The following is a 23086-nucleotide window of genomic DNA, read 5'->3' as shown; positions in this document are numbered from 1 at the left end:
CTCCGCAGCCTCACCTTCTTGTACTTGTGGGGGAAGGTGAACCTCTCGATGGTGTTCTGCACGGCTCCTCGGGTCACGTTTCCCAACCTGTCCTCCAGCTGCAGCAGTTCCTGTAAAGAGGGAGACACGGGCACACGTGCGCTCAGCGTGTTCAACTGTACATAAACACACGGCGCTAAGGATGAGCAAGTGAGCCGTGCGCAGGAAGCCGACTCACTGTCGGCAGGCGAAGGCAGCCGTTTCTCTTTCTCTCTTCCTTTCAGCCTGCGGCCTTCCCACCACCCGCGTCTACCCACCACCAAGGAGAGGCAGAGAGAACGGTGGCTGGATGGAAGCTCGCCAGCCAGCCAATCAGTGCCACCCAGGGCCACCTACCTCGTAGCTCTCCCGCACGGCCGAGGTGTGCCGGCTAGGATTGAGTCCCTGGAGGGCGAGGAAGTGAAGCTGCGGGTAAGGGTAGTTTCGGATTTCATGAACAACCTGAGACAGAAAGAGCAGTTTGGACAGCATGACTATCCTAGGCTTCTCCTCCGCGAGACGGGCAATTTCTCCTGTCGTAACCACCAGCCAGCACAGCTGTGACCCACTGCAGTCATGTGTCCCGTCTGTTCTTACATTCTACCCTCTTCATGAAGACCCAAGCTTCTGCAGAGATACTGCGGGAAGGGATAGCCATTAACACAATGACGCTGACCCTGACTGAGGAGAAGCCACATACACAGCAGCGCTGTTCGGAGCGCGTCCCCAGCCTCACCTGATGGGAGTTGCAGGGCAATTATGATCCCATTTTACTGATGGGGTGGATAAGGCACAAGTAGATTAAATTTAATCAGCTTATGCCATGCACGCAGGTGACAGAGCTAAGACTCAGACCCCGGAGCTGCGTGGCATGAGCCTCCCCTCTAAGAGCAACAGGATGTCAGCGCCAGGGTCTGGGACAAGACAAGTCAATAACTGAGGTAAATAGTATTTTAATGCAGCATCTCTAAGTAAAAAAAAAAAATGAATTTTTACAAACCCATGATGAACAAAATATTAGTATTTTAAATATACAGACTGTGGTGGTTTGAATAGGAACAGCTCCCGGTAGACTTATGTGTGTGAATGCTTGGCCCATGGGGAGGGTAACTATTAATAGGTGTGGCCTTGTCGGAGTAGGCGTGTCACTTTGTTTGCTCAAGGTAGGCCTAGTAGCGAAGTCTCCTGCCTTGTGGATCAAGATGTGAACTCCCAGCTCCTTCCCCAGCAGCACCATGTCTGCCTGCACGCTGCCATGGCGACGATGGGCTAAACCTCTGGAACTGTAAGCCAGCCCCAATTAAACGTTTTCCTTTATAAGAGTTGCCGTGGTCGTGGTGTCTCTTCACAGCAATGAAACCCTGACTGAGACACAGACTCTAGTCCTTAACCTGTCCGTGCCTGTTTTATTCAGCCCTCTGTAACCCTGGCTAGGAGTCAGACCGGCTTCGGTCGAGCTCCTCCCTGCACGCTCTGGGACCAGTTGTTTAACCTCTCTCGGCATCAGCTGCGCAAAGTGGGCAAAATGCCTGACTGTACAGGGTTATGGGCGGAAGCGAGATAGGAAATAAGGAAGTACTGACTGACCAGGCAAGGCTGGCCAGCCGGCAAGCCCCCGGGAATCTGCTCGCCCCCACTTACCCAGCCCTGGTTTTAGAAGCACACACCACCACCGTGCCTGGCTTTTTACGTGTGTGCTGGGGACCAAACCCAGGTCCTCATGCTTGTACAGAAAGCGTTTTACCTCCTGAGCCACCTCCCCAGACCCAGGACGGAGTCTTTCAGCCCTGGGCATTTCTCCAAAGACTACAGCCTGCCACGCCGCCTCTTCTACTTGACCCCCTTCAGTAGTGATGGCGTTTGGACCAGCCACTCCCTCCGTTTCGTCCTACTTAAGCTAGAGTGAGAATTGGGGCTAAGAGTGGAGGACAGGTTTGCCTAAGAGCTGCCTGGACTCAGGACCCTGGGCACCGCGGAGAACCAACTGTGGCTTCAGCTCACCACCAGGATGCAGTAGGCAGACAGGACGTTCATGCCCCCTCAGGGCTCCCTCACTCACCATCTGCGTGGACGAGGAGTTTCTGGGGAAGTGGTGCATTCGAGGAGTTGCTAGGTAATGCTGATAGTGCTGAGGGATGGGCCGCACCTGGAACTGGGCAGGACTCAAGCCGGCGTCCACACTGAGATCCCTGTGGGGACACAGCCAGCTGTGAGCTACATGGTGGGGGACGTACCAACGGGTTTCAGAAAGAGGCCTCAGGCACCACCTTGGGGCAATGTTAGAGCACACACTGCCAACTCACCCCCCTCTAAGCTAGAGAAAACGGCACCGATAACCCTTCTAACATGCTGCTTGCACGCAATGAGCGGTCTCCACGTCTGTCCTGAAGACGTGTCCTGCTCATCGAAGACCTTTCCATCTGAGGCACCTGGAGAAGCCTAGACAACTAAGCTCCCTCCAAGAGAGTCTGAATGGAGCAGCCAGGGATATGGCGCAAAAAAAGCAAGGGCCAACTTGAGGATGGGAAGTGGCCATAGTTTCACCAGTAGATAAAACTGCGACAGGAGACGTAGTGGCCCCTCCGCTGCTCGTCCTACAGGCTAGAAAGCTATGCTAGGCCACCCAGTCACTTTCCTAAAAGTCTGGGAAAACTCACTTCATTTAAGCCTAAGTTTCACTAAGACATTTTCAAATTTGATGGAAACTATAAACCCACTGGCCCAAAATTATTTAAAAAAAAAAAAAAACACAAAGGAAACTACCGCAAAGTACATAATAAGCAAATTTTTTTTTAAAAAAAGAATAAAGACAAAAACTTAAAAACAAACCCAAAATTAAAGAGAAAGCACCCTCAGATAGATAAGGTGGGTATGAACTATCACAGACTTGCCGTTTAAATGAAGCTGCGAGAAGAGAAAGAGATGGCACCAATAAGAAAAAGAAGAAAAAAGAAGCTACTAAGCACAAAGTCTGTACCCAGTAAAAATGATTTTCAAATGAAGATAAAGTGGTGTGTTTTTTTTTTCAGATGAGCAAAGGCTGAGAGGAAGCAGTGCTAATGGTCCAGCACCACAAGAAGTAATAAAGAAAAGTCTGCAGACAGAAGGAAAATGGTGCCAGGTAAAAATCTTGACGAATACAAAGAACAAAGAGGAACTGGTGGCTAAGGAGAAGTGGAGATAATTTCAGGTCTGTGGAGAAAGTGCACAGAGAGAAGCCAGAACATTCTGTCATAACCAAAAGCAGGAACACTACTAATGTGTGCCGGGGCCATGGCAGAAGGACCCTCCAGCGGAGGCTTCCACCAGCAGGCTTGGATAACGCACCTCGGTAACTATTACTACAAAAAGATGACACACATTTAAATGTGGGCTGAGACGATGCTGAACAAAGCCATCCTCTTTGGAGGATGCCAGGGGACCACCCCCTTACCAGGAAGACTAAATAAAGGGAAGAAAAGGAAGCCTCAAGCAGCTAGCTGCCTTGCCTTTCCATGACTAAGGCACTTCAGGGCAACCAAATAGTTGATGAGGGTCATTTCTCATATTGAAGTTTTCCATCAAGCGTATGAATAAGGAATTATTAAATTACCTGTCACCAATTTGCATTCTCCAAAGAAATAAAAGACCCAGACAGAGTTCATCAATTGCTGCCAGCATCACAGAAGGACAAACAACCACACAGTGTACTTTCTGGTAGAAAAACACAGTGATATCTCCAAAGTGTTTCTGCTAAGAAATCAGAAAGGAAGAGAGGGAGGGAGAGAGGGGGACAAAGAGAGACGGAGACAGAGAGAGATGGAGGGGGCTACAGAGAGAGAGGGAGAGGCGGGAGGCTCTTAAGACAGGGTCTTACTCTGTCACCCAAGCCAGAAGAGAACTCATAATCCTCCTGCCTCACCCTCCAAAATGTTAGGATTTCAGGCAAGAGCTGCCATGGTATCACTTTTGAGGAACATCTAAAGTGGCATCATTAGGGTATATCAGCAAAATCTAGATAAGAGGAATGTTACAGGAACACACTAGTTTCCTCATCGAAATCACACGCACGCTTGCACACACATACCCACATGAACCAGTGCAAAGCTGTGATCCAGGCAACCCCACAACTCACTGGCTCTGACCAAGAAAATGCATCCAGACAAGAGACGCACACTGGTCCTCAAGCAGAGACTTCTCTTGGATTAGGGACTCACTCGGATATTGCAGGGCTCTTACTGCAAGGGAGCTCAGGTCTCTGACCACTTGTGGTGCAATGTTCTGAAGAGGAGGAAGCCGCACCAAATGAGAGCTCTGAAATTCTGCAGCATGCCCTCAAGTCTCTGCTGAATCGCAAGTTATGTGTGTGTAGGGCAGTGTTTCTCAATCTGTGGGACATGACCCTTTGAGAGTCAAATGACCCTTTCACAGGGTCACCCAAGACCATTAGAAAACACAGATGTTTACATTACGAGTCATACCAGTAAGTAATGAGGTAGCAACAAAAATAATTTTATGGTTAGAAGTCATCACAACATGAGGTCTCAGCATTGGGAAGGTCGAGAATTACTGGTGTAGAGTGACAGCCCCACAGGTTGAGCAAAAAGCACCCATGGAAATAGTGCATGGTTCCCCGAGTTTAGACAGATCTAATTTTGGGAAAGAGACTTGTAGTTGATCACTAAGCGCATTCAGCTGACTCCAGGACAACCTTTTTAAAGCTGTTCTCTGAGTTCTGTTAGGGTAGATCCACAGTACTGGCTGATTTAGGGATATTTGGGATCAGCTATAGTAAGACTTAACGAGCCTCCAAAGCCTCATGCAGATCTGCCAGTGCATTTACCAGAGAGAGCAAAGGCCAACACTCCATAAACCTATAGCTCACTGTTCAACAGCAAATAACTGGTCATGATTTTTTTAAAAGGACAATATGTCCTACAGTCAGGGGAAAATCAGACAACAGAAACACTCCAACACAGTTAATAAAATAAAAATACCAAAATAGCTATTATAACCACATTCAAGTATATGGATAGAAACATAAACATAGGAAAGACGTTTAAGAAAATAACCTAAGGGGAGCTTCTTGGCATGGAATATGCAGTGTCTGAGATGGAAACTTCACTGGAGTGGGTCAACTGCAGACTGGGACACACACCAGTAAAGACAATCTAAATGAAATGTGCAGACAATCTAAAGGAAGCGGAACTAAACCCCGGTGGCCATGCTGGGTGGCAGCCGAGCAGGTAAACACATGATCAGCCTCTCAAGGGCCAAGAACAGGTAAACACATCATCAGCCTCTCAAGGGCCAAAGGAAGATGATCAAAGAAAGGAACCGGGTTAGGAAGGTTTACAAAACAAAACAAAAGGCCACTGATTCAAATCCCTCAGCATACTACGAGCCAAAACAAAAAGAGAATATCACCCAAAGATATGAAAAGTCCCATAAAATGCTAATAAAGATAAAATTCTAGAACAAGCCCAAGGAAACAAAAGATCCACGAACAGAGACAAAAATTTCAGATTTTTCCACCAGCCATAAAGCAAACAAGGAAACAGTGGAATGACATTCTTAAAGAAAAAAAATCCTGTCAACACAGAAGCCTGTATCCAGCAAAAATGTCTTTCAGAACGAGGTGAAATAAGACCTTTTAGGACAATCAAAACTGAAAGTGCAGCTGACCAGCATGACAAGAAATACTATAAGACGTGCTGCAGACAGACAAAAAGGACAGGTAGAGACTTGGATCTACACCAAGGAATAAAACATTCTGGAGAGACAGGTTATATAAAAAGATGATCAAGGTTCTTTCCTCTATTAATTTTTTTTTCCTTTGAGGTTTTATTGATTAAAAGCAAACATTTTTCCATGAAGAATGGATATAATCATAGTGAATGATTTAGGTTTTTAAGAGTCATTCATTCTCTATCACAACTAATCCTATTCAAAAGTAGCCACAAATCATTTGTAAGCAAATTAATATGGCTGTGTTCTAGCAACAATGTATTTAAAAACAAAAATAAACAAACCAATGTTAGATTTGACATATAGTCCATAGTTTTCAGGGCCACTGGTTTAAAGCAAAAATTATAGTAATGTATTGTGTCAATTATAGGATATATATATATACACATATGTGTATGAATATATATACACTCATAGAAGGAATAGCAAAGAACATAAACTGGGAAATGTAAGTATACAGTTATTAGCATATGGTTCCATTTCACACAAAGAAACATAATATATTTAGGGTAGAATGATGCTGTACTTGTCGTAAACTAAGTACACTAATAAATAAACAGAATAGTGACACAACTGTGAGCCGAACATTTATTCCTAACAATCGATCCAAACTAAGGCACACAACAGACAAAAAGACAAGGCAAACAGAAACAAAGGGCAAGACTGTAGGTTCAGCTCTAACTATATGGATAATTACAATACATGTAAATGTTCTATACATTTCCGTTAACACAGATTTTCATCTGGAAAACAACAGCCAACTGTTTGTTATTTTTAAAACAAAAGCATAAAAAGGTAAAAAACTAACTGGGCATGGTGACACATGTTTTTAATCCCAGGACTCAGGAGCAGAGCCTGCTCAATCTCTGTGAGTTTGAAGTGTACCTAAAAAGTCCCAGGCCAGCCAGGGCTATACAACAAAACTCTACCTTAAAAACATATTCTAGTTTTTTTAAAAAGAAAAAAAAAAGGAAAAGAAAAAAAAAAAAACAAGCACCACTGGAAGAAAGTGAGAATGGCTATGTTAATTAATATCAGACAAAGCAAATTTTGAACTAAAAAGCAAAAAGAGAAACAAGACTGTGTGGTCAATTCATTTTGTCTTATGAGAGACATATATTGTAATATTACAAATCAAAGCAAGTGAAAGCTAAAGCTAGCAGAACTCAAAGCAAACAAGGCACAGAGTGGCTAAGAGTATTTTGTGCTCTTGCAGAGGACCCACGTTTAGCTGCCTCACCCACATACCAACTATTGACCTATGACCTGCCAATGCTGGGGGATCTGACACCCTCTTCTGCACCATGGACCCTGCACACATATGATGCCCTTACACAAGCAAAAAATTCATACACAGAAAACAATCTTGTAAAAAAAAAAAAAGACAGAAGCATAGCTATAGACTTCAATCTCCTCCCTCCATAACTCATAGAACAAGCTAACAAAATTAATGATAATGAAAATAAAAAAAAATTCTGTCCTTAAATAGAAATTCACAACTTTATAATCTTATGTGGAAATAAAAAGGAAGATGAGCTACCATGACCTAAAGGTCCACTTTAAGAAGCTACTAGAGAGGAAAAGGAAGAGGAAAAGGAAGAGGAAGAGGAGAGGAGAGGATGATAAGAAACATCCTCCCTGGGCCCAGGCTCACTCAGCCAGAGATGAAGTTCACTGATTTCTTTATTTTGTTTTTGAGATAATATAATTGCACTTCTCCCTTCCCTTTCCTCCCTCAAACATTCTCCAAACTTTCTTTAAACTCATAGTTTCTTTTTCCACCAAATTTTTATTGTGTTGATTTACTAAACCAGCATATCTCATAACAACAATCTATAAGCAGTTATTATACCCACAGATATGTGTAATCTTCACCCATCAAGGAAACTCCTCTTTGCAACAGATAGAGACAGAAAACTACAACCAATCAAAATGCATAGTTGAGCCCAGACCCAGTAGGTACATGTACAAAGTCAGCGTCTTGATAAGTCTGGATCTGACTTGCTCCTGGGGACATCATTTTCTGAGGAAGCCATCATACCCTTCTCCTGTTGCCACTGTCCTGTGACAGCCAAGTTTGAGGGTTCACAGAATTAACCCAGATATGTGTTTTAGAGATTTCTTATGGCCCCTGTTCCATATGCATGATTCCTTTCCTTTGTGTACAACCACCAAGCTTAAGTTTATTTCTACTGTCAGTTTTTAAAAACTTGATGTAGTCTGGTTGCTTTGCAGAGTCTTAAGTTCTTCCCAGAAACCTGACCCTCAAAATGCCAGCATCATCCTTGGGTGATTCTAGACTCTGGAGGCCTCAGGACAGAACAGGGATGCCTCTGCGAAAGAACAGCAGGAGGCCCTCACGATCCATCACACCTTACCCACGGGGTCCAGGTACCCACAGAACTCTCTATGGGTGGAGATGGGCACAATCCATCTTGGGAGTCAGAGTTGCAACTGAGATGCTAGAGCTGAAATCAAAGCAGGCCCCGTGGAAAAAAAAATGGAGACCTGGCCTGTGGCTCATGTCCAGGGCAAGGTTTAGACATGGTGAAGAAGGGGTATCCAAGATTTATCCCCCCAAGGCCTAATGCTCCCACTCACTCTTAGACCAGGACATGCAACTGGAAAACTGGTTGGGAAGGGTATGACATCCCAAAGTAAGACTAGGATACCCTTAAACTTAGGGCTTCTGATGGTAGAAAGGAACGTACTGGGTGGGTGGTGGGTGGTGGCTGTTGCAGACAACCCCTTCCCTCCAGCAGCTCCCTGCAGGGGGTTGGAGGAGCCTTTCCTACAATGCATTTCCTATTGTCTCCTGGCAGTTAAGCATGCTTCATAGAAGAAAATGGGAATACAGCTAGCATGAGTGATCAAAAATAAAATAAAATAAAATAAAATAAAATAAAATAAAATAGGGGGAAAATCCTTCTCACCACTGGGCCCACCCTTGCCAAAGCAGAGCTCGTTACAGAAGAGAAGAGCCTGCTGCCCCAGTGGGGATAGGACAAGCAGAATGAGCCCAGGGATGGGTCCACACAGTGACCTTGTTCTTTGTTTCTCAGGGCAACAGGGAATGGGAGCTCTGGGGATGCAGAAAGGGTGGGATGAGGAAGACCGAGTTTGGATGGATAAGGATGCTAAGGACGGGGCTGATGTGCTGCGCTGTTCCTGACTGCTCACAAGGATGACCCTCCCCAGTCACCTGTGTGACACACCTCCCGCACACCTTGTTGGACCCTGTGTCTGTGTCTAAGTCAGTCAGCTGTGTACAAGGGCTCCGCGTGGGCTGAATTGAGTCAAATGGAATCGACTTCACTGCTTGAGAGACAGAATTCAATCCAGACTGCAACTAAATCTTCCTAATTTGAATCTGCTAATTAGGAAAAGGCTGGGCTGAAGTTGGCAGTAGTGGGACCCATCTTTTAAGAGACTGTTGAGTCTAAACCTGAGGATGCGCAGAGGCTGGCAGAGGACAGAGCATGCTTACAGCACTCTTTCTGGCACCGAGGAGCACAGGACGCAGTCAGACAACACGAATTATGCTGTGTATCGTGCTTGGCTGTCATGGAAGGGTTCCCAAAGCCACCATGAGCTTTCTTAAGCAGCTTTCCTGGCCCAATGTGTTGGAGGTGATACAATAGAATGGCAGCTCTTAAAATATCTTGTCCCTCTTTTTCCATTGAGGAATACCGCCACCATCACTGCCGCCACTGCCGCCACTGCCGCCACCGCCGCCGCCACCACCGCCGCCACCGCCACCGCGCTACCTTGTATTCTTTATGTAAAAGTTGCAAGAAAGGCATAAAGAATTCCAGAATCCACTTACCTACATTCTACCAAGAGCCTATATGTTTCTCTCTGTGCGCCCCTGTATGAGCACGTAAGTACACGTGCATATATAGCAAGTGTATGTACAGATGGGCACATGTATGTAGATATGTGCATCGCTCCTTAGAGTGAGATGTCTTTACCAAACTATTGCTACATTCTACTGTCCTCTGGACAAAACTGCTGCCATCTTCCTGGGACCAGCTGTGCCTGCTTGCCCATCAGACAGGAGAGGGGCTGTGGACTGTGGACTGTGGACATTCCCTCAGCAGAAGGACGGAGTCATTGAACTTCCCAGTGCAGTTGCTTTGAGGTCACCCGTGCCCCTATAAGCATCTCCTTGCCTGTACACTATACAGAAATCCAATAAACTCACTGGTTCTCAAGGGTAAACTTTAGTGAAATCAGACTTTTGATTTGTCATTTGAAGCGTGAAGGGAGAGGGTAGACACCGCTGTCAACTACTCAGAAGCCCACTGCAGGCATGATACCCTCTGCTTACAAATACTCAGGGAACTGCGTGTGGTTTTAAAGTACCTGGGGGGGGGGGTCCTAGTGTTTTCCTATTAAGACCAGACCCTTCCTGGGCTACAGATGGTAGTCACCGATGCCTGGGGACCTGTCTATCACCAACCTCAGCAGGTGTCAACTTCTCCCAAGCACCCCTAGGAGTCCCTGGATGGGCTGCAAAGTTCCCCAAAGTACAAGCAATGGAAAGGCATAACAGGGGCCACCTATCTCTAAGACACAAGAACATCATGCATCTTTCTCCTTGGCTCCTATCCACGGTCCTAAGTTTACCTTTAGCTCTGCTCCAAGTCACACTCCCTACACTGCCTCGCTGACATGCTCTATCATGGATTTTGCTGTGGATTCTTCCCTCCACCCCCTCCGGGAAGCCTTCCCTGACCACCACAGCATCTTTGAGTTCTCCCCGCCCCCCAAGCCAGCCTCTGGAGTCCATTGGTTTACAGTACTACTGAACTTGGGGCATGCTTCACAGCCCTCTTTCTGGCAGGTCCATGAACACTGAGCCTCAGACTTAGTACGAGATAGTGTCCAGTTACACTGAGCTAACTCCTGCAGCCAGGCCCTGTAGGTGACTGAAGTAGACTCCAAGACTGAGTAGACTGAGGACCAACCTGCATCAAAAACTCCATCGATCTGGTAAGATTGACCTCCCTCCCTCCCTCCCTCTCTCCCTCCCTCCCTCCCTCCCTCTCTCCCTCCCTCCCTCCCTCCCTCTCTCCCTCCCTCCCTCCCTCCCTTTCTCCCTCTCTCCAGTGCTCCCCAGGGTCTGGAGACTTACCAGTCAGTGCCCTCAGCCAGATACCGGGGCTGAGGTGTCTGCAGTTGGTGGCCAAAGTCAAAGCTGGGGTGGAGGCGGTGGGAGTGGACAGACACCCGATCCTGACCCCGCCTGTACAGGAAGAGAGAAGAGCACTGTGTTAGAGGCTGCCTGGGCCAGCCAAGCTCCCAGAAGCTCTGAGTGACACTCTCTCCTCCTATTGAACATGTCCCATGCTGCTATCCCCAACAGAAACTAGTATTCCCAGGCACCTGGGAATGTCCCTGGTGAGCAGAAACTGCTCCCACCACTCTCTTCTCACCACCACACTCTTTCTAGCTTTCAAGGCCCAGGTCAAAAGGTTGCCTCCTCCAGGAAGGCCTCCCTGAACACACCCAGTCATGGAGGCTTCTCCCCTTGACCTCCCACAACCTTGTCCCAGCCACTCAAGCCCTCGAGTCACCAATGCCTAAGGAACCTGTCTATCACTGAGCCCAGAAGTTGTTAAGTTCTCCCAAGCACCCTGAAGCCCATTTCAGGAAGCTTGAGGGGAAAAAAAACTATTTTCCTTTTCACCCTTTACTCTCTTGCAGGCAAACTGTGGAACTTTCCAGAAATTCTGTGACACAGGACTCTTCAAGGTCTAGTACAGAAGCAGACATAAGGGCACAGATCAGATCTGTTAAGCTGTGTGCCGCAGAGACTTGCAAGTACATTCTGAGTGACTCTTCTCGCTAAACTGACGCGTAACCCTTTTTCATAAGAATATTGTATAGCCTGAGAAGCCATAGGCCACTGCAGCCAGGGAATCAAATAGGCTAACTTCGGATCGTCACCAATCCCTCTCCAGATATCCAGCTCCCATCCCCCAGTCTCACCCCAGCTCTGTAGCAGACCATCTGCTGTGGCCTCTTCTCATCTTCTGTCCCATTCCCAGGGAACTAATCAGATCCTGGTGGAGCACCCCGCTCTCCCTGCTCCTGTGGACCCCCTAAGCACTCTCTCCTAGCCGACCCCCATTCCTAAGTGTCATCTCCAAATACCTAGAAACACATTTTACCTGGAGCACATTTTACCAGTGGCCACACCTATCAGGATCCCGGAAGAATTTTTCTACCAGACAACATGGAGCCACCACATTTGCCTAAAAACCAAAGAGGCAACAGAAACCAAGGAACAGAACACCCACTCTCCAAAGACAGAACAAGTTACCAGCACCTAAGAATTACAATATTCCCAATATTCCCGAGAATTACAAAATTCCCAAATCTGCATCCCAAATGCAGATGTCTAGACACCAGCGTAAAAAAAACAACCAGTAATAGCCAGGACAGTATGTCTCCATTAGAGCCCAGCACTCTGATCACAGCAGGCACTGTGTATTCCAATATGACTGGAACATAGGAAGGTAACTTTAAAACTCTAAAACAGATACCCCAAGCAAATTATGAACATGATAGAGGTCCTTAGAGAGGAAATAAATAAATCCCTTAAACAAACTATGAAAGCACAAGCAGTAGAAGGAAAGAAGTCATTCAAGACCTGAAAGTGAAAATAGAATCAATAAAGAAAACCCAAGCTGAGGGAAACCTGGAAATGAAAAATGTAGGAACTCATACAGAGGCAAGCCTCATAAATAGAATACAAGAGAGGACCTGGAAAGATGTGCTATGGACTCTAAAAGACCATACATGTCACTCCAGACAAGTATACCCACAAAATGTTCAGTTTATCATGTATAGAGAAAATAAGACATGCTGTGATAAAATCAAATTTAGGCAATGTCTACCTACAAATCCAGGCCTACAGAAGGTGCTAGAAGGTAAAGTCCAACCTAAAGAGTTTAACCACACTCAAGAAAACACAACGAATAAATAATCCCAAGACCAGCAAATCAAAGAAGGAAAACATACACACACACACACACACACACACACACACACACTGTATGCACACCACCACCACCACAACAACAAAATAACAGGAATCAACAAACTGCTCGTTGATATCTTTCAACATCAGTGCCTCAATTATCCAATAAAGACACAGACTAACAAACTAGATGTGAAAACAGCATTCATCCTTCTGCTGCATGCAAGAAACACACTTTAACAACAAGAATAGACATCACCTCAGGGTAAAAGATGGGGAAAAGATACCCCGAGCAAACTGACCTAAAAACAAGCTTGTATAGCTATCTTAATATCTGACAAAGTAGACTTCAATGCAAAGCTAATCAGAAGAGATGGGGAAGGACACTACACACTCATCAAAGGAAAACTCCACCAAGAAGACATTCCAATTCTTAACATCTATGCCCAAGTTCAGAAAGCAAACACTACTACAGCTTAAATCACATATTGGCCCTCACACACTGATATTGGGAGACTTCAATACCCAACTCTCACCAGTAGACAAGTCATCCAGGCAAAAACTAAGCAGAGAAATGTTGATGCTAACAGACATTATAAAACAAATGAACCTAACAAATATTTACCGAGCATTTCACCCAAAAAAAAAAAAAAAAAGAATATACCTTTTTCTCTGCACCTCATAGAACTGTGTCCAAAACTGACCATATACTTGGACACAAATCAAGTCTCAACAGATAGAAGAAAACTGAAATAACACCCTGTGTCCTATCTGACCATCATGGACTTAAGCTGGATATCAACAACAACAGAAAGCTTACAAAATCATGGAAACTGAACAACTCACTAATAGATGAAAAATGGGTCAAGACAGAAATTAAGCTGTATATAATGACACATTCTTTTAATTCCAGCACTCAAGAGGCATAGGCATGCAGAGCTCTGTGAGCTCAAGGCCAGCCTGGTCTACAATAGACATTACAAAACATTATAAATTCCAGGACAGCCAAATACACATAGTGAGACTCTGACTTGGAAAAGAAGGGGGGGAAATGAAGAAAGTAATTAAAGACTTTCTAGAATTTAATGAAATGAATATGCAACATCCACAAATTTACAGGATACAATGAAGGGAGTTCTAAGAGGCATGTAAGCTCACAGAACTAACTGTCTGCATTAAGATAGTAGAGACCCAGGGTTGAAGTGATGGCTCAGCAGTTAAGACCACCATCTGCTCTTCCAGAAGCCCTGAGTTCAATTCCTAGCCACCACATGGTGGCTCATAACCATGTATCATGAGATTTGGTTCCCTCTTCTGATGGGCAGGTGAACATGGAGGCAGAACACTGTATATGTAATAAATAAATAAATCTTTTTTAAAAAAGAAAGAAAGTAAGTAAAGACCCCACTAGTAGCAGCAACACACCAGAAAGCTCCAGAACAAAAAGAAGTCATACCCAAAAGAAGCAGAGAAGTAATCAGATTCGTGGCTGAAATCAATAAAATAGAAACAAACGAGCAAAACAAAAATCACAATATAAAGAAACAATGAAGTGAAGAGTTTGTTCTTTATGAAAATCATTAAGATTGATAAACTCTAATCCAAATTAACTAAAAGGCAGAGAGGATATCCATATTTACAAAATTAGAAGTGAAAGACAGAAAGAAAGAAAAAGCCATAACAACAGACATTAATGAAGTCCAAAGAATAATAAAGGCATACTTTAAAAGCCTGTGTGCCACCAAAATTTGAAAATCCAAAAGAAATGGGTACTTTTCTCAATAGGTACCACTTACCAAAGTTAAATCAAGATCAGATAAGCAACTTAAGCAGGCCTATAATACCGAGTGACATAGAAGCAGTCATTAAAAGTCTCCCAACCAAAGAAAGCCCAGGGTCAGATAGTTTTAGGACAAAATTCTACCAGACCTTCAAAGAAAAGTTAGTGTCAATACTCCTCACATTATTCCACAAAATAGAAGCTGACGGAGTACTGTCAAATTTATTTTACAAGATCATAGTTACCCTGATACCCAAATTGCATAAAGATCTAAGAAAGAAAGACAATAACAGACCAGTTTCTCTTATGAACATTCATGCAAATTTTTAATAAAATACTTGCAAATTGAATCTAAGAACCCATGTGATCTCAAATACTAGTCTAATTTAGCGCAAGAATATATATCCTAAGTCTAACAGATGGATATGATTCTATAGACATATCAGGTAAAATAGTTAAAGTCTTCAAAGGCCTCAGAGACCCACAGGATATGGCATTTAAAGATGTTTTTATTACTCTAAAGATTCTTTGACAACAGAATAAGTTAACTTCTGACAACACTCAGCCAACTTCAAAGAAGATGATGAGCATCAAAGAACCTCCTTATGGAGTTGGCTTCAAATGTGGCAAACCAGCCACTGGGCAAAATGTCCTCATTTCTGCCACAGACAGAATTCTGCCTAAAAATGCTCAAGCTTGGATGCAGGCAGAGTCAACAGCCAAACTCTGTCAACACAGGGTAAGCAAGTCCTCAATAGTTCCTGCCTCATGAATAAATCTGGCAGAGATATTGGGCTAGAAGGCCGAAGATGAGACTTCAACATTATAGAGAGTATTGAGTGACTATTCAGGCAGTAAACTGTCTCAGTCATTTTTCATTTTGCAAGCTGCCAACCTGCACTACCAGTTCACACAGGCATTTAAGTTTTATTCCTTCTCAGGTCTCTGAGAGGGGTTGAAGACTAGATAATTTAGTTTTAAAATCAAGTTTTAGTTGGATAGGGGATAAGATCTTTTCAGATCAAGATAAAGGATTCAAGCTAATAGAGATGAGATATGATAGATATTGAATTTCATTCAAAAATTTAGACCCAACAAGACAGGAAAGATTTTACTTCAAGTTTGACAAATACAAATAGCCAAATCCTTATGAATGTAACATTTATATAACTCATGATTGTCTCATGGGTCTCCCTGATATATGTATTTTATTTTATTCGTGTGTAATAAAACAAATGTATATGTTTAAAAAATAAAAATAAAAAAATAGAAGCCAAAGAAAAAAAAGAACCCACATGATCATCCACCATGATCAGTGTGACAGCTCCTCAGGAAGCTGGGATTCAGTCTCCCTCAAGACCCAGCTATACCACTTGGGTGTGTACTCAAAGGATGCTTCATCCTACCACAGGACACGTGTTCAATCAACCGTGTTCATATCAGCTGTCTTCATAATAGCCAGAAGTTGGAAACAACCTAGCTGTACCTCAAGAGAAAAATCAACAAATAAAATGTGGTACATTTACACAATGGAGTATTACTAAGTGGTTTTTAAATCATGAAATCATGAAGTTTGCAGGTAAATGAATGGAAGTAGGAATATCATCCTAGGCGATGTATCCCAGAACAGAAAGACAAATATTGTATGCATTCACTTATTTGTAGATATTAGCAGTTAACTCAATGATAACCAAGCTACAATCCACAGAACCAGAAAGGTTAGGTGTAGAGTAAGGCGCCCTCTCTCTCTCTCTCTCTCTCTCTCTCTCTCTCTCTCTCTCTCTCTGTCTCTGTGTGTGTGTGTGTGTGTGTGTGTGTGTGTGTGTGTGTGTGTATGGGGAGAGAACACAGGTCTCCTTAGGAAAGATAAATAGAATGTTAGTTATGTACGGTGGGGCAGAGGGCTAGAAGGGAAGGATCAAGTTGTGGGGAGAGGGGAACAAGGGGGGAATGCAGGGAGAATCAGCTAAAATTAAGGGTCATTTGAGGAGTCGGATGGAAACCTAAGGCAGCAGAAGCTTCCTAAAATATATACATATATGAAGGTGATTAAATGACATTGTCAAATAATGGGGAAGAGAGACCCCAGCTGGAAATCTCTTGTCACCAAATGAAGTTTTCAGTATCAGGACTGGGTTACATTTAATTGAGCAGTGGGCCAAGGGTGTCCCAGGGGAATCCCCAAAGAACCCAGGTTGTTGCCAAGACTATAGATTGCTCTCCACAGACTGACAGCAAGGCCTCACTACCCTCACCCTCTATTCTAGTGTTTGGGGTACAAGAAGGTACTCCACATGCTACCAAAAGTGAAAAGCAAACACCAACCCTCCGAACTATAACACTGTCCTGCCTGCAAGATCTGCTAGGGTAATGGAGGCACAAGGCTTGTGGGAGTACCCAGCCAACATCTGATTTGACTTAAGGCCCAGTCCACGAGCACTGCTTGGGTGACCAAGAACCTGAGACTAGATAGCCCTGGGACCTAGGGTAAACTCAAATACTGCTGTTCTAAAAAACAGTAACAACAACCAAAAAACCAAAACCAAAACCAAAATAAAACAAAAACAAATGAACAAACAAAACCCCAGCAATAAAATGACTCCTGATGACTTTCTGCTACACTCACAGATGGGTGCCTTGTGCAGCCATCATCAGAGATGGGAACAGCAGCAGCAGATGGGAACAAATGCAGAGAACCACAGCCAGACATTATTCATCAAATCCCTCCCCTCAGATCTCAGGGACCTCCAAGGAAGAGGAAAGTGTAAGAGCCAGAGGGCATGGAGGACACCAGGAGAGCAGGCCTCCCAAGTCAATAGGAACGAGCTCTATAAACTCCCAAACTGAGGCAGCACGCACAGGGTCTGCACGGGTCTGGTCTGCAGCGGCTCCCACTTTAGTGTTTGTTTGGGACTCCTGAGGGTGTGAAGCAGTGGGTCTCAGAGTCTTGTGCCTTCTCTTGGGCTCTTTTCCTGCTGTTGGTTTGTTTTGTATAGTTCCAACTGTTACTTTCTGTGTTGTTGTATTGCATTTTATTCTACTTTATTTTCCCATAGAAGCCTGTTTGTTTATTCCAAAGAGAGACAGAAAGGGGGTGGATCCCAATAGGAGGGGACATGGGGAGGTTGGCAAGAGTAAAGGGAGAGGAAATCATAATTATGTGAGCTATTTTGTGAGGTGTTTATGTGATAACATTCCTATTTTCACTAAAAGGAGAAGAATTAAAAATTAAAAAGAACAATTTATAAATTTAGCATAAGGAGACTACTGGTATTTTTAACGAATTAATAGATACTTTTACATTTCTAGCATGGTAAATCCATATAAGCAGAGATTCTTTGTAGTCATTAACTTTTTAGTGTGAACAAGTGGTGAAGCCCAGAAGACTGAGAAGCAGCCAGCTGTGCTCACCCATTTCTTCTTTACAGCTGATGCTCAGAAAAAGGTAATGACTTGCCATGCCAGGATATTTGATAGCTGCTAATTTTACTTGGTTTCGCGGGCGTACAGCCACAGTCTCCAACTAGACGTTTGTCCTTTGGAGGCTAGAGCTGGAACCAGTCATTTCCCTTGTTAACTCTGGCGTGGTTTGGGGAAAAAAGAATCAGGCCACCCACCGTGAGAGCAGGAGGGGACTTGAGAGGCCTCAATCTCTCACGCTACAGAAGTACACCATGAGTATCCCTAACTACTGCTTACCCAGGCCCTGAGCCTGAACCTGGGTGATGTGAGGGGTCATGCTAGACTCTGACCTGAAATGAAGGCCACTAACAGGCAGAAGCCACCGCCTCACCCCCCCCCCCCCCCCCCCCGCAGAGACACTTTGTGACTGCAGCCAATCCTGGATGACAGAAGCCGAGTCCCAGTCCTTGCCCCCGCCGCCCCGCCCCCTCCTCGGCCCCGCCCCCTCCTCGGCCCCGCCCTCTTGCCTCGGCCCTGCCCCTGCCGACCTGGGATGCGAGACGAGCCTTCGGTGCTGAGCTTCCAGGAGCTGTTGCTGCAGCAGGTATTGCTGGTGCAGGGCCTGAGGTAGGAAGGAGGGACCTGTGACGTCCTGGAACTGCAGGGTGGGCAGCGGGGTCAGCGACTGGTGCAGCGCGCCGCTGTGCTGGTGGGCCGGGGCCATGTGGGCGCTGAGGCCCGGCTGCGACTGCACGGGGTGGGCCAGCGGGAAGTCCGGGGCTAGCTGCTGCGGCTGCGGGGGACCCAGGTGGAAGTGGCGGCAGGAGGTAGCGTGAGGATGCTGAGACCTTTGAAAGGGGGCACCTGTAGAGACAAAAGACAGAGGTCTCAGTGAGGACCTGCAAAGAGCCATCCCACCTGAGCGTCACCCCTGGACAACCTGGAACTGGTACATGTCAAAGCATTCCTAACACAGCAGATCTACAGCTTTAATATGCATGCCACCATCTTTCTGCGTGTGTTAGTAGGGGAAGCGTTTGTTTTAATGTACAGAAAAGCAGTCTTTTTATAAATAACACATGTGTTAAAGGCGTTTCAGGGCCCCTAAAGCCAACCTGGTCTTCTTGAATTAGACTATCCCGTCAATTTGTTATGGCACATACAGAAAATTTGCCAAGCTCTAACCAAGCCCTGAGCTTTATGGAGGAAATTCTATTCAAGCATAAGCAGCTAGAAATTTTGTGTTGCAATTTTAAGCAGGAAGGGATCACAAAAATGACCTTTTATAATACCAGTCAAGCCTGGCATTGTCGGCTCAGGCCTTTAATCCCAGCATTCGGGAGGCAAGTGAATCTCTATGAGTTCAACACTAGCCTGGTCTACATATCGAGTTCCTGGACAGCTAGGGTTACATAGAGAGAACGTGTCTCAAAAAGGGGGGCAGGTGGGAGGAATAAAATAAGAAATATTTAGTCAAAAAATAAAACACAAATCCGTTTATTGTAAGATTAGAATTTACTTTAAAGCAAATAAATCCCAGGTATAAGCTAGACTCCGGTTACATTTAGCTTAGGCTCCAGTATTTTGTGAATAGAACTGAGCTTAATATCAAAGCTTTGCAGATGCCAGGATGGACAACACAGCATCAGCATTGGAAGAGTCCTCCCATGAAGCAGCCAGCACACTTGGCACTCCAGAAAGATCCCCACTAACGTAAGAGCGAAGGAATAAGAAAGAGACAGGGGCAGAGGGAACAGGAGAGATGACGCCAGCAGGCAACAGATGTCAACAGAGTTTGGAAAGCAGATGGAGGAATTTGTGAAACTAAGAAATCAGAACCCCAGCACCCACCAAAGAGTCAGCCAACAAGCAATGGACAAGCCTGTGGCGTGAGGCTTGGAGGGTCGGGAGTGGAGGCAGCAGCTACTTTGGAAGGCAAGAGACAGTTTGGGGCTAAACAGAGGGAGAGTGGTGCTAGGTCTGCCCACTGGGAGACACACACACACACACACACACACACACACACACACACACACACACAGCTCCTCCCCTTTCCCATCTTCCCAGAAGTGTCCCAGTGTGTGGGGGAGGGACACTAGGCACAGAATGCAGGGGTACAGATAAAGACAACCAGAGCCAGGAGAAAGTTTATTCCAAAGTCTATGGAACTTTGGGAGCCCTACTCTCCTCTGCTGCCAGGTACGTGACTTTGCTCTGCTCTACACAGGTACACTGGGCTGGAAACAGGAGTGGAGTCGGAGGGGGTGCTTCTTCAAAGAAAGCCATTGGTCCCAGAAGTGCGCTACAGGTTCTTATGGCTTAGAACACACACACACACACACACACACACACACACACACACACACCCCGCAATAAAATGTATAGGTCCCCTATCCCGGGGCTGGAGAGATGACTCAGTAGCCAAAAGCACTAGCTGTGCTTTCAAAGGACCCGGGTTCAATTCCCAGCACCCACAGAGCAGCTCACAACTGTCTGTAACTCCAGTTCCTGGGGAATCTGACACCCTCACACAGGCACACATGCAGGCAAAACACCAAAGCACATAAAATAAAAATAAATAAATCTGTAAAAAACGTGGAGGTCCCCAACTGCCGCTGTATCCCGAAGCCCACTGGTTGGAGAGCTACTTCTCATATCTGTGTGTAGAGCTTTTAAACAGCTGTAGTGACCTCCTGTGACCTAGTCAGGCAGCCCAGAGATGACTGGTCTTTTGAAGAAGGCTACACGGTGAAGAGATAGAACATACCAACTTTTATATGGGGGAGGGGGGAAGGGGGGAATCCAAGAAAGAAAAGCAACAAAATAGAAGGCCATACTCTTAAAGAGGTGGGGCGTTCCCAAGCACAGGGCTTCTCAGGACTCCAAACAGGTCTGGGAATCTGAAAGTTTGTCTGGGGAAGAGGAGGGTGGGAAATAGTATTTGAAGGAATTTTGCCCATTGGCAGAGACTTTGGTAAGAATGTAAAAACTATAAGAAGCAAGGCAGCCATAAAAGGGTTGGTGATCATCGCCAGGGAAATAAAAAAAGTTCTGCAAGTAAGTGTAATAACTACACACTACTCGATTAAACAATAAACAATATATACTAACCACAAAACAAATAATAAGCTGTTGTTGGAACAAAAACAGTGTGAAGAACATAAACAATGGTCAGGAATTTTAAAATCAACAAGTAGTAATCTAATGGTTTAGTTTGAAATTTACATAATACTGTGTATGATTCGAGAAGTAATTGCCACGCCCTAAAGACTTGGAAGCATAGGGCCAGGGCCCTGAGAAACGTGACTGGGCATGTGGGGGTTAGAAGCAGGCAGTAGTTGTTTGGCTAAAGTTATCTCATATTGAGGTTTGTAAATGATGCGCACCTCGTGTAGGTTACGAATATCCTACATATCTGAAGTGTGATATACAGATAAAAAACAATTTCTGCCTGGCTCCAGTTCAGTCGGAGTAGATTTGAGTAAACCATCAGTTCCCACGAGTATTTGGATAAGTCAGGTCCCTTAGCCTTGAGGATAGTGGCATCAAGGCATCCAGGAACTGGAGCCCGAGAGGGCAGACACTAGATCCTTCCTTCTCAAGCCACGGCCCATCATCACACACAACAGAAGAGGAGGAGCAAATCAGCAAGACAGAAGGAAAGAAGGCACGAAGAAGAAAGAGAAGCTTGCTCAGAAAAGATACAGGAGCAGTTGGGGGCCACACTGGAAAGGAAGAAATTGAGCCATTTGTTTGTTAGTTTAAAGGACATTGATGAGACTAAAGCCAACTCTGCCATAGAACTATGTGAGACATAGATAATTTTAAATTTCCACATCAATAAAGACAGATGAACTTAATTTTAACAATATGTAACAATATACCTAAAATGGTCTTTTAACAATTATTCGGTTTGTGTATGTTTTGAGCTACGTTCTGTCCTATTTTCATCCAAGTGTCCACGGTCAGCTGTGCTTTTGCCTTTCCCATGCCTTCTATCGGGTGTAGTCTGGGGTGTGTGGCTTTCCTATGGACCCTGCAGCCAGCAGGGAGAAGCTAACACCACCCATGGAGCACAGCCTTCCAGCCTTTCCCACATGGTCTTCCCTCAGATGGACTGGGGAGCTCTCCTCCTGCTACCTGTGAACCCCAAGCACTATAGCTTGGTATTAAAGCTCCTGGTCTCCCTAATCTGGAATGGTGTGGGTGCTCCGTACATGCCTGGGTGTCTGCCTGCTTATGGGAGGAAGTGAAAGGGTAACAGACACGTTGACTAAACTCAAGCTGGCTCAAAATGTACTGACACAGAGAGGGTGAGGAGGCCCCGGATGAGCCCTGGGTTTGACATGGTAGAGCACGCACAGATGAGGCCAGCTGGCCAGTGTCTTCTACCTCTGCCCTGCTGGACCCTGTCTTGCTGCCAGGAGCAGCCACTGCCCTTCCCCTCCCACAGCCCCTCCTGCTCCATGTAGGGGCAGTGGCGGGGGGGGGGGGGGGCAGGGGCGTTAGGGGGGTGGTGGAGGGGTAAGGCTCACACTCCTGCAGCCTCCAGTTGGCGCACCTGAAAGGAATGCCTGGCTCCGGCATGGGCAGTGGAGGACGGTGGCCTAAAGCACCTGTCTTCTAATACCAAAGGCAGCTTCTGCCTGCAGACCACTCCTCTGCTGTGGACTGGACTTTTCCAGTCACCTCTTTTCCCAGGGAGTTCCTGGACCTCACCATCTATACAGAAGCACAGAAGCTGGGGAGAGCCCAGTTCAGTCCTGTGTCCTGTAGGTAGTTTTTGCAACAGTGCTATGTAACAGCTGCCCTGATCAGTCTCCAAAAACCAACAGTGAAACTCAGGAGAATGCGGCGTCTTTGACAAGCCAACAACAGCCAGCTATGTCTGAACAACCCTGACATCACCAAGTCGTCTCCACCCCCCACCCCAAGCCCCACCCCCTGCCACCCTTTAGTAGACAACCCGCATTTTTTCCCATTAGAGTCATTCCATCCCATTAAAAAATAATTTCCAGATGTCCCTGATTATTCTATGCATTTGTCATATTTCCCCAGGGTTAAAATGCCACCAACTGGAAGATTCATCATAAGCTAAACTACATTTTCAGTGAGTGGGGACATAAACAAAATAAACCCCGCCATATTAAATAAACAGATCAATTATAAGA

General features: G+C 45.3%; 1 protein-coding gene across 1 annotated transcript in view; it reads right to left on the bottom strand.

The window, feature by feature from the left end:
- Positions 1 to 23086, bottom strand: part of ARK2C (arkadia (RNF111) C-terminal like ring finger ubiquitin ligase 2C) — a 109654-nt gene that overhangs the window by 11437 nt on the left and 75131 nt on the right. The window contains exons 2-6 of the mRNA XM_084778396.1: positions 18464 to 18779; positions 10883 to 10993; positions 2078 to 2207; positions 376 to 480; positions 15 to 110 (exon numbers count right to left, since the gene is read on the bottom strand). Of these exons, the coding sequence (XP_084634522.1) occupies positions 15 to 110; positions 376 to 480; positions 2078 to 2207; positions 10883 to 10993; positions 18464 to 18779 (758 nt within the window). The remainder of the gene's footprint in view (positions 1 to 14; positions 111 to 375; positions 481 to 2077; positions 2208 to 10882; positions 10994 to 18463; positions 18780 to 23086) is intronic.

Source organism: Acomys minous (genome assembly GCF_964271855.1).
Source record: "Acomys minous genome assembly, chromosome: 4".
NCBI classification, from domain to species: Eukaryota; Metazoa; Chordata; class Mammalia; order Rodentia; family Muridae; genus Acomys; species Acomys minous.
The sequence above is the reverse complement of the archived record's forward strand: the minus strand, read 5'-3'. Positions and strand labels throughout refer to the sequence as shown.